Source organism: Calonectris borealis, chromosome 10 (genome assembly GCF_964195595.1).
Source record: "Calonectris borealis chromosome 10, bCalBor7.hap1.2, whole genome shotgun sequence".
Taxonomy (NCBI): domain Eukaryota; kingdom Metazoa; phylum Chordata; class Aves; order Procellariiformes; family Procellariidae; genus Calonectris; species Calonectris borealis.
In genome coordinates this window covers 18,956,865-18,973,371 of record NC_134321.1, presented here as the reverse complement: position 1 = coordinate 18,973,371, position 16,507 = coordinate 18,956,865, and the positions used below count along the sequence as shown (strand labels likewise).

General features: G+C 51.4%; 1 protein-coding gene across 2 annotated transcripts in view; it reads left to right on the top strand.

Moving 5' to 3' along the window:
* The window catches only part of CACNA2D2 (calcium voltage-gated channel auxiliary subunit alpha2delta 2), a 227,615-nt gene that overhangs the window by 77,701 nt on the left and 133,407 nt on the right, over positions 1 to 16,507 (top strand). For both annotated transcript variants that reach the window (XM_075159250.1, XM_075159249.1), the window contains exon 3: positions 10,216 to 10,332. In XM_075159250.1, the coding sequence (XP_075015351.1) occupies positions 10,216 to 10,332 (117 nt within the window). The remainder of the gene's footprint in view (positions 1 to 10,215; positions 10,333 to 16,507) is intronic.

The following is a 16,507-nucleotide window of genomic DNA, read 5'->3' as shown; positions in this document are numbered from 1 at the left end:
ACCTCCAGGGATGGTGACTCAACCACGTCCCTGGGCAGCCTGTTCCAAGGCCTGACCACTCTTTCAGTAAAGAAATTTCTCCTAATGTCCAGTCTAAACCTCCCCTGGCGCAACTTGAGGCCATTTCCTCTCGTGCTATCGCTGTTACTTGGGAGAAGAGACCAACCCCCACCTCACTACAACCTCCTTTCAGGTAGTTGTAGAGCGCGATGAGGTCTCCCCTCAGCCTCCTCTTCTCCAGACTAAACAACCCCAGTTCCCTCAGCCGCTCCCCATCAGACTTGTGCTCCAGGCCCTTCACCAGCTTCGTTGCCCTTCTCTGGACACGCTCCAGCACCTCAATGTCCTTCTTGTCGTGAGGGGCCCAAAACTGAACACAAGATTCGAGGTGCAGCCTCACCAGTGCCCAGTACAGGGGCACGATCACCTCCCTGCTCCTGCTGGCCACACTATTTCTGATACAGGCCAGGATGCCGTTGGCCTTCTTGGCTACCTGGGCACACTGCCGGCTCATGTGCAGCCGGCTGTCGACCAGCACCCCCAGGTCCTTTTCCTCCGGGCAGCTTTCCAGCCACTCTTCCCCAAGCCTGTAGCGTTGCCTGGGGTTGTTGTGGCCGAAGTGCAGGACCCAGCACTTGGCCTTGTTGAACCTCATACAGTTGGCCTCGGCCCATGGATCCAGCCTGTCCAGGTCCCTCTGCAGAGCCTTCCTACCCTCCAGCAGATCAACACTCCCGCCCGGCTTGGTGTCATCTGCAGACTTACTGAGGGAACACTTGATCCCCTCATCCAGATCATTGACAAGAGCAAGACTGGCCAAGTAGGTCTCTTCCAGCCTTGCTTCCAATGAGCCTGTGCATTTACAGAAATGCTTCCAGTGCTTGAGATTAGGGACAAAAGCTTGTAAACATGAATCCCGGAAGATCAGAGAAAGCCCCCAAACCTACATGAAGGTAAATCAAGAGAATTGCAAAGCTGCTATTTCTAAAAGTTCAATTTCTTTAAAACAGATCATTACTCTGTAGAAAACTGTAGGGGTAACTGTTGACAGCACTGACTTACGCTGGCCTAGATTTCAATCGCTCTGGCTCTAATAAGAGATTTAGTTTAATTCCATGTCAATGGAGTTATCCCAAATTTGCATCACTGCAGCTGAGAGCTGAATTTGGCCAGTGGTAGCCATCAATAAGAATAAAAGGCAGCGCGAGGTATTTGTTACTCTTTTCCTTGTGTAGTTAGAAGGAAAGCCTGCAAAATACTGGGAGCTTTAGTGTTAGAGGCTGCGCAGCACAGCCTTTTTCCACAGCCCTTCCTACGAGAAGCAGCAGCTTTTCTGGCACAGAAGATAAAGCTGTTTTGGGAAAGAGGCCTGGTTATTTATTTAAAGTCAAGCCTCTGAGGATCTGAGAGTCTTGCATCGCTCAATGCAGAGCGAGCAAGGGAGCTGTGCATGCTTGGGGTACGCTTGCAGGGAAATGGGGAGCAGCCTTTGCCTGGCTCCAGCCGCCCGGCCCCGGGCACCGCTGTCGGTGCTTCGGCAAAAGAGGCTGGGTGAAACGCTTTCCATCGTCTCTCATAGCAGTGGTGATCCCTTCCTCATCCTCCTCGCTGCCGGGGTGAGATCCCATTTTGGGTCTGTATTAGCTTTTGTAATTTCAGTGTCCTAAACTGCTTGGAAAACGAAGCAGCACAATAAAGGAAAACAAAGTTTTAAACCATCCAGCAACTGCGAGAAAGGCAGCCACACAGAGCCCAGGGGTGATCTGAGAAGCGGAGAAGTTTCTTGCTTTATCTTTCCCTAACCATCTTCATCTTCTTCTCCCGTTCGTCTCATTCACGTGCTCCCTGAAGCCATCAGTCCCAGCACAAACCCTCCCTCCCTGCCTGGGCTTCCTGCTCCATCCCCCCCCTCCTCCGCACCCTCCTTCCGTGTCCCCTTCCCCCCGACCCCTGCGCTTGTCCCGCTGGGTCCGGCGTGGTGCGTCAGAGAGCGTGTGCCTGTCTGCCTGAGAGAGCACTTTAACCTCTTCCAGTTAAACTGACGATCCATTCCAAAATTGATTTTAATCCTTGCTTATAGGTAAACCAGTGGGAAATTGAGTTCTGTTGAACCGATATACATCAAGCATGTATTTCTGGAAGAGCTTCCCATGGAAGGATTTGCACCGCTGTATCAATGCAGCTTTTGATCCAACCTATCCCTTGCTTCGGTACGGCGTAATTTCATTCTTTTAGGGACACAGGGGTAAACCCGGTATGATCCATCGTGCGGAGGCACTGATTCTGACAGAAATAGTATAAAGCTGAAATACAGCAGAATAGTACATCTTTGTCTGTGACAGCATCCCTCCTAGGATGCTAGATCCTTAACGATGCTGATCTGAAGTACGGCTGTTCTGTATAGACATGACTTAATCAAACTGGTTAAACTCTTCTGCATATATCCTGAAGAAAGCAGCTGAGATACCTTTTAAAAATACTGTGTTTTCCTTACTAAAGCTTTTGTTATGTCCCATATAAGCAAGAAAGCAGCCAGAGTCAAGGATCAGGTTGGGGTTTTTTGTTTTGTTTCTGGTTTACTGTACAAGTGTGTATTTTTAGAGATCGTGTGATCTCTGAATGCATTTGGGCATTTGCCCAAGATGCTGTAGCTGTTCTCTCCCTCTCGTACATCAGCATAGCGGGCTCTGGCGGGTTTGTGCCCTGACCTGGCAGCGAGACCCACGCCATCCAAGCGGCTGTGAGTGTGCAGAGGAGTGCGTGGGCAGAGCTCCCATCCTGGCTGAGACCTTAACGTTTTCAACTATGCAGTGATTTATTTTTACAGCACTTTATCTGAAAGGAGAAGACTGAGTTTGAAGTTGTGTGGTACTGAGCTACCTTGCAGAAGATTCACTCGCTGCGGACACCCAGCAGGTCTGTCGCTCTGAGAGCTCCCCGTAACAAGGGTTCGGGCTGCTGAAGACTAAAAGCAGCTTTCCGGGCCGGGAGAGGTTTTCTATAATCCAGGCTAACCGTGCATAGCCCTTTATCCCTGTCTAGTTGCTAAATTATGCATAGCAGTCTCAGGTCTGCTTCGGGGCGGGCAGACCTGAAGTCTCAGCTGTAGAGGCTCGTGATCCTGGGTTGAGGGAGCAGAAGTCCAGCTGATGCCAGTGCCACAGAGGATGGGAGACGTGGGTGCTGGTGCCGGACAGGGAGCACTGGAGCGGCTCCACCTCTCCATCCCTGGTGGAGTGGGCTGCCTTCCTCTCATCCCCCATGTCCTCTCTTTAGCGAAGGAAGGAGACCTTAGTTCTATGGTTTGTTTGCTTCAATTATAGCTGACCGTCCCTGAGGAGCAGCTAAACTGCGCGTTTCCCTGTCCTGCTTCTGCAGGAGGGCTGTGAAGAGCTGCTTGGAGGGTGCTTGCTTTTTATTAGGTAGGTGGAAGGAAGGAGCGCAGCAGGGAAATGGCACTGCGTGAGGAGAGGGGGAGATGGGGTTAGTAAATGTCAAGCTGTTTGCCTCCTGCGCGCGCTCGAGCACATCCGCAGGCTGCAGGAGCAGCGGCTCTCGCTGAGGACAAGGCAGAGGTTGCGGCAAGGAGCAGGTCAGGCTCCGCGGGAGCCGGCTGCCCGCACTGCTCCCGAGGGGCCAGCACGGCGGGCGCCTGGGCTCGGGGCTGTGCTCACGGAGCCGCGTCCTCAGGGCTGGTGGCTCTGGGAGTTGGCGTGGGGTAGATTTGTAAAGCTGTCGCTGGACTGCAGCACCACTGCTCACCTGCGGCTGCTTCCCTTTGCCTTCCCTCCTCCTGACTCCTCGACGTGGATCTAGCACCTTCCCGGCTGATGGCTGCTTCGCCAGAAGGCCGTCCCCGTGCCCTCTGCCGGTGCCCATCCCCCTCGTCCCTGCGGCAGTGTGTAATCTGCTCGGTACAACGTGGTGCAGGCAGCACCGGTTGTCCTGGCGAGCTGTCAGCGAGGCCGCTATCGCTCTTACCGCTGCCTGCTTGATTATCCCTGACGCTGCGCCGAGGCTGACATCCTCCTAATGTAATATAGACACCACGATGATTACCATCATTGCAAGAACTATAAGCACCAGACGATGAAATTTAACAACAGTAGGTGCAGCCGGGATGAGGGGTGAGATGGAAATGGTGCTGTCTCTGCTCTCTGCCTGTGGCCCTGAGCAGTCTCCATCTTCCTGCAGGATCTCTGGGGTTTTGCACTCCCTTTCCTCTCCGCTACCCAGCCACAGTTCTCCTTGCTCGGCCTGGACCACCTCACGGTGCTCTTGCCAGTCATTTCTGTTACTGGGTAGTTCTTCTCTAGGCTCCCTCTTCGTTGGAGGGGTCTGCTCCGTGTGCCCGAGGCACGAGCAGGTCTGCTCGAGGGTTGCCCCTGTTCCCTGTTCCTCTTCAGTGATACCCTGAGCCGTGGGGGGATGGTAGGACCCCACCATAGGTGAGATGAGACTCAAAATGGGCCAGACTGCTGCTTGTCTGGTGGAGACCAACAGGTCGTGAAGCTCCAGGAGAACATTAGACGAGCGTCTGAGCAAGCGGCGCCTCTAAGGGCAGGCATCCTGCTGCAGTATTTGTTGTACCAACTAATTCCCTTTGCAGAGACCATATCTGGGTCACTGTATGAAGCTGATCAGCACGGGTCTGGCTTGTGGGAGTTTGAAGTATCCCGCTGAACAGAGGCCTTTCCTCCTCCGCATAATAACGCCAAGTGGGAAAAACCTTTTATTTTCGTGGTGTATGGCCTTTGTAGGGCATGACATGGCACAGTCCCATCTCTGGGGCAGGAGGGCTTATCTCAGCTGTGCAGAGCGTGGGGCTGTTGTGCCTGTAGAGGTGCGGTTTGGTCTTTGGCCTCCCTCACCTGGAGCATCCCTACCTTTGGGTGCGATGCTCTGGGAGCAGGAAGGCAGCCCGCTCTGTTGCTGCACGTAGTACTTTGCTCTTTTGCAAACATGCCAGGTTTGCACTGTGATTAAACGCTGGTGTTTAGACTGCAGCTGTCCAAACCAGGTGAATTGGATTCATACAGGGGGGGGAAAAAAAAAAAACACTTCTGGAAGATGACTGTTCCCCAGACCAGGCGCCTTTGCAGCAGGAGCCGGAGCACCGCAGCCTCTCCCCGCGGGGCTGCAGGGCTTGGCCCCGAGCAAACCCCAGCTGGGGTGTGACTGTGGGTACGGCCTGTGTCCTGGCCCCGGGGGGCCGAGAGCTGCTGGGGTTACCAGCTGCCATCTTAGGGTTCAGCTTTTTGGTGGTTGTTGCTGTTGTCTTTAAGCGAGGTGGAGAAGGGGGTCTTGGCCTGGAGGTGCTGCTGTGGAAGCAGAGCAGAGTGCTGCCACTCCGACAGCTCGCTTTTGGGGAAGGGCTTCTTCTTGGGGGATGTGAAATGGAGCTGGGGGGAGAGGGAAGAGAAGAGGTCTGCTTTGGATCGCATGTGTACCCCACCACCCCAAGCCTCCCGTCAGTGTCTCCCCTCTTGTCCTGGGCAAGGAGGCTGGAGACTGGCCCTGCCGCGGTGCACGGGAGGCCAGCGCCCGTGGGGAACGGCAAGGCTGGGGCTGATGAGATGATTTTTATTTTCTAGTGGTGCCCAAAGGCACGTGTGCTAATGGTGCTATACAGGGAACGCCCCCGGAGTTTGTTATTTTCCTTCATGTTTTCTCATCAGATACGTTGACCCATGGGAAGGTGCTGGGTCCTCTTGTAGCAGCTCATCGAGTAGTGGTTTCTGCACTCGTGGGAGTATTTCTGCACCCTTCTCCGTTCCTTCTCAGGCTGCCCAGTTTCATGGGGCTGGTTGCGCTTACGGGGGACCGGGGAGTGGTAAATACTTTCCCTGACCCCTGACAGCTCCCTGGATATATAGGCACAGAGGGAATTAATAGCAGAAATGAGCATCGTTTGGTGTGCATTAGGAACAAGGCAAGCAAGGGAATTTAGAGAATGGACGTTCTGAGGTAATATCAGATCTGCCTCTTCGGTTATACAGTTGCTGCTGTGAAATGTATTGGCAATTGGTTGTGTTACCAGCTCTGCTTTTTAGGAAGGCTACTTAGCACTTCTGTGCTGGTTTAGATCATCTTCTCAGCTGTTTGTAATTGCACTGTGCTTAGAAGTGTTTGGGATTACATTTTTCATGTTGCAGGTTGTCTTGAGCTGTTTGATTTTTCTCCCCCCCATCTGCCACCATTATCTTTTTTTTAAATTATTATTTATTTCAACTCGGTACTTTCTGTTGTTTTACCTGTGTTAATATTTCCCCCCGCTCTTGCCACTTACTAGTTCACTCTCAGCATCCACTGCTGGACTCTTCTTTCCACTGCCATGCCTGGATCCTCTGGCTACTGCATCCAGCTTCAGCCCCTCCCAGACTTTTCATTGAGATTTGCAGTTTGCAATTTGGTCTCGATCCCCATCCCCTGAATACAACAGCGCTGCCCGAGGGCTGATACCTCCATAGGTAATTCAGGGGCTCTGTGCAGCCCCTTTCCTGCCCAGTAACTTCAAGTTTGCCAACCACATTGAGCAGGGCTAATGCAGGGGCGTTACTTCTTGTTTCAGCATGGCTGGAGCATTGCAGGATTGGGCTTCACTCTCCTGTTGCTGCATTGCCACCCGCTCGCCCGGCTTGTCGGGGGGCACTGTGAGGGGGTGGGGGGTGTTCGTGAAGGGATTGCAAAGTAAAACCAAGAGCATGCAACCTGCACCCCCCTTCTCCCCGAGGGTGCGGGTACGGCCGTGTGTGAGCGTACCTACCCGGAATGAGAAGCAGCGGTTTCTTGACTCCAAGGTCACTGCTGTTACAGATTTCAAACCCAGGTCCCAGAGCACCGGCTCACCGGAGAATTTCAATGAGAATGGCTTTCTAATCTGGACAAAACTAAGGGCTTTTGTCATTGCTGGGGAATGTTTGGGATGTCTTTGGCCAGAAAATTTGCCCTCCAATTCAGCTCAAGGAAAAACCCAGCGTAGGAAATGTCACCTTAGATAAGTAAAACCCGGCCAAGTTCTGCACAACCCAAAGCAAAATGCTACAATGGAAAGCGCGAAGCTATCTTAATTGCCTGGAGCGCTACCATTCATTCCCTGCCTGTCCAGTACGTTCCTGTGCTCGTATGGTCACTGTTAATTCATGCTGGATTGTTCTAATTAACGCTGATGAACTGTTCAGCCAAGAAGACTGCAGAGCTCTGCAGCTGCAGAGAGGGCTGGAGGAACATCTCCTGGTTTCTTTTTCTGTTTTTTCCTCCCTTGTGGACAGGCACCGTTTCTGTCCATAACCAATAGGAGCCAATTTTCTGTTTCATAACAGGAAAATACTAATGTCAGGACGCCCTCCTTACCCAAAGCTTTCTCCTTGAAGATTGCTCCCCTTTGCTTTCCTGATTGCCGCTGCTCAGCTGGAGGTAGCGTGCGCCTTCCAAACACATTATTTTGTTATGCTGTTACTTACCAAAGGGAAAAAAAGACTATGAGAGAATATTGCTTTGTCTCGAGGTTTCCTCGCTTTAACCCTTTCTGTGCTGATGCGGGATGTTTTGCTGTAGGCCGTACATGCTTTTCGGCCTGAAGCTCAGGGTGTGATGGAGCTCTGATGTGCAGAACACTTAGAAATCCTTTCTGCTGGAATCTGAGAATGCCTCTAAAATGCATTCTCTTACTAACGCATCCTCTTTGGAGTCACTGCGCTCACACAACGTTCACCCATAATAAGACAGGAGTTGCCGAATTGATGTGAAGTATGGGTGGTTTGGGGACCAAAATGATTTGGGTGAAGCCCTTGGATTCAGGTTGGCTGAAAACTTAGTGCTTGGAGTTACCCTTCCTTGGAGACTGGCAGGTCTGGAGCCTGCGAGAGCAGAGCCGCAGGGAGGGTGCTGGAGCCGTGCTCCAGGTGTTTCTTGGGGACTGAGGAGCCGGACAAGGATCGCGGATGTTTGGCTTGCTGCGTCTCTGCTCTTGGCTCATGGCTCTTGCAGATCAGTAACCAGGAAAATTCACAGAAATGCTGTTTTCCCCAGAAACGCCAGAAGTGAGCAGGTCTGAGCCTTTTGTGAGCGACCCCACTGATAGAGGCGGGGTGGGTTACCATCCTGGCAGCAGGGCAGGTTACCTGAATCCCTTGAGGCTTTTTTGGGAAAAAAAACCAGTTGCCTGGAGTAGAGGTAGGATGGAGTAATGGTGTATGTAGACACAAGGCTGCCGGGAGAGGTGTGCTGTTGGGAATTTCCTAGTGGCATGGAAGAAGGGAGGAGCTGGGGCAGAGCAGGGACCCCAGCGAGAGCTGCAGAAAGCAAAGTTGAAGCCTGAAGATTAACCCTGTAGGTCTTGAGGGACTGTGCAAAGCCAAAAGAGTAGCCTTTTGCTTGGCCTCTGAGCGGACTCCTGTGGCTTCAACCTCAGAAACCGCTTTGTTTAACCACGAAAGGAAAGGGGAGACTGGCCGGGGGGACGTCTCTGCTCAGGCTCTTGAATTCATCGCCAGCTGCCTTTCAGCAAGCAGAGTCGCCTCCTGCTCCAGCTCATTAACATCTGGAAAAGAAAAAGGGTGGAGTAAGGAGTTTCCCAACATATCAGGAAGGTCTCATCCTGTTCTTGAGCTGTGTGATGTGCTGCTGTCCAGATCCTGGGCACCTGCCTGCCCGTACCTTTATTTTTGCTGGCTCCACCAAGAGAAACAGTTGGGATGGTATCAGCCTGGTGGGTGTCTCTAGCCAAGCTTCTCCTTAGTCCTGCCTAAGCAGGTGGAGGTGCAGAAACCAACCCAGGGCAGGTCAGGGCAGAGGCAGGCAGATGTTTCATGAGCAGTGGTTTCTGCACCACCTGGTCTCTTGCTTTGTCGTAATGGTCAGGTCAGCAACAAACGGGCAGTTAGAGGCAGAGTATTTCACCTCTAACGAAGCTCCAGAAAAGACCTTTTTTTGTCCCGTGGGAAGCAATGGTTCAGCTCCCAAGGATCATGCAAGCTCGGGTAGGTGCCAGACATGCTTAGCATGGAAATCGCAGTTAAGCGTGAAGTCAGCTACCTCCTTGGGGAGGTCCAGCTCTCCTTGGAGGGTTTTCTGCTGCCGGATGTCTTCATGTCTGGAATTGCAGGTATTTGCAAGTAGCCCAAAGATTCAGAGAGAAGCAGAATCCTGTTTGCTGTGTGGTTTTCTTCATGTATCTTACGTAAGAAAAGATAAAGCATGAGGATATTCTTTTTTTTTTTCCTAATCTCTGATGATTGTAAAAAGCTCCTGTGTTGGTTGCACCTCAGTTTGCAGACAGGCCGAGTTAATAAGTCAGAAAATGATCTGAGGGGGTGACTGAGGGGTTGGTGATTGCGAAGTCTTGTGGTGGGACTGGGCCCTTCTTGTTGGGGCAGTGCTGATGCCAACAGCACTTCCCTTGGGGCTGGCATCGTCCTCTGCAGCTGTGTGACATGGCTCGGAAGGGCAGGCCCATGGGTCGTAGCTGCACACTTTGGGTGCAAGCATTCAAATCCAGGTAATTGCATCTGGCCTTCAGGATAATCCCAGTATAGATCTGTGCCTCTCCGCACCCTCCCCACCACAGCCTGGCCAAATTCTGGACTGGTTGTAGAAATCCTGATTTCCTGAAGGTGCCACTTTACTACGGCTTGCTTAGGGTCGAGGTTTTATCCTACTTCATGTCATCCCCTCGCTCCCATTCCTGGCACCCGCTGCTGCCTGCGCCCGTGCTGCCAGGCTCCGCACCTAACGAAGCCCGCGGGCAGGGCGCTGGGGGCAGGCCGGCAGTCGGTCTGGCGTTTGTAAAACCCAGCAAGTGGCCTTGGGGCGGGGGAATGTGAGTGGTCGGTGGGCTTTGGGGGGGTGTTTGGGCGAGGGAGAGCACAGAGGGGAGCGTGGTGGCTCTGCCCGTGCCGCTGGTTTGGCTCCACAGCGGCGGGGGTGTGGGCAGTGTGGTGGGCAGCTCAGCTTTCGAGCGAGAGGGGGGATGCCCATAGCCTGCACGCATGAAGGCAGGCAGCTATAAAGCCAATGGTGTGGGCAGCAGGTCGAATGCATTTTTTTTGCTGGTTTCAAAGCCTTTCTTCCCTTGTTCCCCTCATTTCCAAAGCTGATATTGTTACCTAATCCATGTTGCTAGAATTCTTCTCTGTTAGAGGATCAGCTTTTCTGTGGGAAGACTGCTGTACTTCTCTCTAATATTGACTGTTTTTCTCTTGTTTCCCTTCTTAGATCTACAATGAGAATAGAAACCTGTTTGAAGTCAAGGAGAACGTGCCCAGGAAATTGGTGGAGAAGGTCGCAGGGGACATCGAGAGCCTTTTGGCCAAGAAAGTCCGTGCTTTAAAGGTAAGGTGACGGGCCTGTGTGCTGATCCTTTGTCTGATATGTTCAGTTTAAAGAAGAGGGTTGATGCTGGCATAGCATTATGAGCTCAGCTTCAAAGTAATTTCTGTGGTTGTGTGGCCTTTTCTGGGAACTGCATCCTGCAGTTGAACAGATTCATATGGAGTATGTCTGGGGCGTGAGGTGAGGATGTATCATGTGAGGATCTACTATAGATATCTTCTTGCTTTTTATCTCCTCCCGCCGTCACGTGAACACCTGAAGGTGCTGCCACGAGAATACCAGTGACAGCAAAAGCCGGGCAGCAAATTTGACCCAGTCATTTAACTGGAGGTGTGGTGAGCGGGAGCAAAAGTGCTGCGGTGTCCCTGCAACAGCTCATGGAAGTGTTTCAGACAAGTAGGTTTCTTCCTGTTTAGAAGAGGATGCACTGAAATGTTTGTGCTGGTGCCTGGCACTTGCATCCCGTGATTGACTGCGTGTGTGAGTTGCCCTCGTGGGTGCCTGAGTACATTTCCAATCTATCGTCCTATTTTGTAGCACTCCTTTTAAAATGAATTTATTTTATCTGTAGTGGAGCGAGGTAACCTGCTCATGGTGCCGGCTCGGCAAAACCCGGCGCTGGCCGTAACGAGGCGGCAGCGGGGCCGTGCTCTGCTACAGTGTTCTCTGCTACCGGGGCAGACAAGTAATTGCCTTCCTGGAGAGATGGAGATACCCTCTCCGCTGCAGAGAGGTATGGGAGCCACGTAAGAGTTTCACTTCCAGGAGCTGTAGTGTCCTCTCAAATACCTGACTGTAGCGAGCAGGATGATGTTGTGCAGTGGACATCTGGCAGTATGGCCAACTGGACATGCCTTGCAGCTTGATTAACTAGAAGTGCTTCCTTGGGGTGATAGACAAGGGGAAGGCTCGGAGCAGGTAGCATCGCTGTTGTGTCTGCATAGGGACTATAGCCAAAAAGACTTGGTCACCCTTCAACCTGATCGGCAGGAATGGGAGCACAGGAAAAAGTACCACATGAGGGAAAAGGTGTTGCAATAACTGAGGCGTAACTAAGGCAGTGAGAGTTTGGAAGTGACCTACCTCCATAGTTGGGTAAGAAGCAGCAGCTCAGAGAAGGTGCACAGAAGGAATCGCAAGACACCCACGTAGGCCAGGGGAGTCTCAAGACCTGACAGGATCTGAGTCACGTGTGGTCGAAGGCCAGCTTGACTGACAGGATGGCATGGGGTTGTCCACAGTAACTGATAAATATGGTAACTGTAGGGATTTGAGTGAAGAAGTTGTTGTATATTCAGTTCTTGAGTTTGGGAGGTAAAGATCAAGCCTACTTGGGACTCACACAAAGTGTTTTAGCTTGAATGGAAGGCGCTGAAGTGGGACTAAACAGGTGGACGTTGTCACCGCTGCATTTGGGTTTGCAGAAGTAGAGAACAGGGAGACCAGGTCTTTTCTTAACATGAGCTTACATCCCTGTGTTTGCATAGTTTGTGTGCGTGCGTGAGCATATATCATCTATTAAACGTTCCAAAGACGTGCACTGCCTGTAGGTGCTGGAGGAAGACACGGGTGACAGAAGTTAATTGCAAACTTGATATGCGCCTGGACGACCTGTGGCTCCTGTGGGATGGGCAGGGTAATAACACTGGGTTACACGGCCAGACTGTGCTCGGTGGTTTCCACTGTGCCATTTGAATTTCAGCTGATCAGTTGCTGTGCTTTTTCTTACCCTTTGCTCTGACTCACACAGACTTGCAGAGAGTTTGTGCGCCTTCTGGTGCTAGGTCAAGGGTAGGACTGCTGCCCGTGGTACAAATAACCTTGTTCATCTTCCAATTTGACTTCCTTTTTATTGGGTTTTGGGCAGGACTGCTTTGTGTGCTGTTAAGGGCTCTCCTGATGCTGGACCCAACTCAGAGGGGCGATTCTGGCAGCACTGGTTAGATAACGAGCACTTGGTGCTGTTTTATTGTAGTGGAAACAATGATCCGTTCACCTGAATTAGTCCCTTCAAGAGGAGTCCTTCAGAGCGCAGTCACTGGATGGAGCAGCCTCTTACATCCAGCTTGCATGTAAATTCTTGGCATCTTGGATTGGTGGTACTGACAACAGAATCTGGAAATGGGGAAGTTGATGGGAGGAGGAGAAATTGGATCTTCTGAATTTCTTCCACGTTGTGCTAAGCTCCTTCGAAGCAGTGGGGCTTCTTCCACTCACCAGCCCGTGTTTTCTTCTGTCTCAACTCTCCCCTTCGTTGAATCATCTCTCCTGGAGTCATTTCCTCCCCTTCTCTCATGACTCACAAGAGTGATGATGACTTCTTGAAATACGTTTTTCAGCATCTGAGTCAGGTGGGACTCCATGTATCAGAGGGCAGGTGAGGAGGGAGAAATGGATCCTCTTCTTGAAGTATGAATTGCCGCGTCACTCGTGTACTTACTCTACTGAAAAGATGCCGCCCTGTCTCCTTTGCTGCAGGAGAGAGAAGGGATATTGCCTGTGCTTTGGTGAGGCTTTGTAGGAGGGTGCTAGCTAGCCTTTGGGCACACATGATGGACGCCCGCTTCACGAGTGGCGTTCTGATTAGGTGGTGATTCAGTCCAGCTGTCAAAGAGCCTGTTTCCCTCTGTTTCTGAGTGAAAATATTAATGTGTCTTTATTAAAGTTAAACTGTGTGCAGAGCACTTATCAATAATACATAGTTTCTTACCTTGTGTGTTGCATTTCTAAGAAGCAGAAATCAAGCACAAGGAAACCAAACTCGGCTGTCTGGCCTCGACAGCCATGGTGCAGGGCTGTGGCACGGATCTGGCGCTAGCCGGACGCTCTGATTTCACACGTACTTTTCAGAGGAGTGCCGGAGCCAGGGGTGTGTAGAAAAGAGGGTAATTGCTTCCTAAAATAACAGTCATCTACAAGGGGCTGGTTATTTGGATGCCATCCCTCCCTTTTTGTTCCAGACCGTCATATCTGATGACAGTCTCATCATGGGACAGAAAAATTCCTAGGAAGACCTTTTTGCAATCCCCACCTGTTCCAGCTGGCACTAGAGAAGAGCATCTCCAGCTGGCTCCTGGGGGACTTCTACCCCATGTCCCATGCAGTGGTCTCTATTTAACATGGAATTTTATCACCACTAACTGCCCTTACCCCAGCATCCTCCAATGTCCTTTCTCCATGATGATTTCATTGCTTCAAGCCTGCCCTCACAGTCTCCTTTGGGCTCTGTAATTCCAGCTGCCTTTTATTCCCAAGCTCTAGCAGGAGGGGAGAGAGAAGAGATGGTCTTCAATACCAAAAGTACAGCTACTCACCTTTGAAATGGAAATAAAAGATATTGCTAGGGTGGAGTAACTCCTGAAGGAGATGACATTAAATTTACACAGCGTACTGCATTGTGGGGAAGTTCCAAGGATCTCACTACGGGTGAGGTGTAAGGAAACAGTAGATATGTTCCTGACCGAGTAGAAGTTTAAGGGGCCGCTCTTGTCCACGCTCAGGAGCTTGCCCTTGTTAGGGCTAAGACAGACATCTTCCTTCATGTGTGGAAAGGAACGAGGTGGCAGGTTGCCAGTTGACTACAAATCCCCATTGTATTTTCCTTGTGCTGGGAATCACAGCTGGCTGGCTCGTGGATCGACATCATCTGAGACTGGAATTCAACAGGTTGGTTGAATAGATTTTCTAGTTTGCCAGATAGGCTCTTTTGCCACTTTTTTCCCCCCTACTTAAATTTCCTCTCTCTTCTTCGATCTCTCAGTGTGTTTGGACCTCTCCTTGCCTTTGTATGCACCCAGAGAGATGTGTACCTACAGGCTAGGGCTTCTTTGGTGAGCTTGCTTAGGAGACCAGCCGTTGGCGTTTGCTGCTGGGGGAGCACTGGGCGAGCCAGGGCAAAGCCATCACCTGGGGGCGGGCATGGGGTGGCTGCCGGCTCTGGATTCCCAAACCCAAGGGGCATTTTTCTCCCTTCCCCTTTCTTTTCTTCTCTAGCCTCTCTAGGATTCCCCACTTCACCACAGTGGTGAGACCTTCCCCACCTCTAAAGCCTCAGTGGCTGTGTTTGGTGAGGTTAGTGAAGATGAGCCGGTTCTCTGTAGAAAGGAAAGGAAACAGCAAAGATAAAAAGCACTGGAAAGAGCCTCTCTTGCCATCCAATCCAGCCCCTTGCCTTCTCCATGTGCCCAGGACACAAGGGCATCTCTTCATCTCTTCCCTGTGCTGTTCGTCGTTCCCGCTTCGTGCTCTGCCTGCAGACCCGGGCTGCTCCTTCCTGGCACACCTCGTCCCGGGATGCCCCAGCCCTGCCTGCTGCTCGTGGCCACCGAGGAGATCTCGGCAGCCCAGCCCCACTTCCTCACCTCTGCTGGCAATGCCAAACAGCGTGGATCAAAGCGAGAGGGCGGCAGGGGGGGTGCTGAGGTGATGACGGGCTTCGGAAAGCGTCGGTGCCAGCGGCTGAGGGGTTGCTGCATCGTTTCTGCTCCGCAAGCCCAATGCCTCAGGAGGTTCTTCTGTTGCCACAAAAGCATCTCTGCGGTAAAAAGGTGGTGGGGGAACAAGAGGAGGTCACTGCTTGTGGTGCAGGATCTAGGAGGGTATTCCCCCCTTCTCCTTCAGGTCTACGGACACCCCGGATCCGTTCCCTGTATAATACTAGGTGAAGTGCATGAGCGACGCCTCTGAGTCTGTCCTTTCCCGAAGCTCTGCAGACCGGGGGAGAAGGGAGTTGTGATTTGATGGAGGAGGAGGCTGAGAGATGGAAATTTTAGATCCTAGGCTATGTTTTAGGCTTGTTTCTAGTTTTTATACAGCTCTTGCGAAGGCTGCTTTTAGGTGCTGACTGCTTCATCCTTCACATATTTAACCACAGTCAATTTGCTTTGCCTCCTGCAAGCAGCACATCCCACAGTTTACTGCGTGGGTTATACCCTGAAGTGAGCTTTTTATACACCATGACCGGCCTAAAGACTGCTGTCTGTGCTGGTGGTCTTCCCCATCTCTAAAAAGAGACCTCCCTATCCATAAAACGTGGTACGAATGTCTGCGGGCTCTGGCGTTGCCCCCATAGGATGCTGGTGGCGTGGTTGGGCCAGTAGCTTTTCCAAAGAGCTGTTTTAGTTTTGCGTATTGTACATCACCAGCAAAATCTTTTGGCTTAAGGTGAAGTTCGTTATATTTCTGATGGACCTCAGCTGTGTGCAGTAAGTGTCAAATACGATGCATTGAGCAGAAGTGCAGCAAAGTGGCATTTCACGTCTCAGAGAATTTATAATATGTGTTATCATATATATGTGTGTGTGTATTTCACATAGATGTGTATATATGTAGTAGGTTTGGTGCACCTTGCATGACTCTGGTGATGAGAGAACTAGCAGCACCTACCAGTAGTTAAAAGTTTGCGGGGTTTGTTTTTTCTGTTGTTGTGGAATTTAACTGCGTATTTTTGTTGCTATGTATTTAGCTCCAGTGTGGGATGAGCACCTGGGGGAAAGGAGGGGTTTGGTAGGAGGGTTCAAGGCTCCTGTTTCTTCAGCCAAGGTGTAGGAGGTCACGATATATTTCACTACAGACTTTCAGATTTTCCTGTAACAAGAGTAGGAAAACCTACACTTGGCATTAGACGTTTTCTTTTGGCAGAATACAAAGGACAAGACTCTGGGGATTTTCTGTGTTTTGAAAGCATACTGCAGGGACGTCTGGCTGGGTTTCTTGTGGCTACGAAGCCTGATGAACATGGCTCCAGGAGTTTGGGGCGTTCCCATCTTCCTTTGCCTCGGATCCTAAGGGAAGGTGGCTGGAAGAGCTGGGATTTGGTGCACGGCGAAGGTGGTTGATCTGGAGATGAGTAAGGCTTGGGTTTTCTTACTGCCTTAAGCAAATTTCCCAGTTTTGTCTCTGATTTCCACCTCCCACGCTCGGTTTTGGGTTTTCCCACTTACTGGCATTTTTTCCTTGCATATTCCTTCTGATGTGACGGTGCAGTTAGTACTTGGCCATGCTTTAGGATCCTCTGATGGAGGGCGAGGTGGGAGTTTGGTGCATTACCACGAAGTACTTACCAAGCCGGCTTCTCGGGGGCGAGAGCTGGTCAGCGGGGGCATAGCAGGAGGTAGGAGCTCAGGCTGGTTGTGCTTTTAGTCCCGGTTGAATGCTCAGTGCATTACTGTTCAGC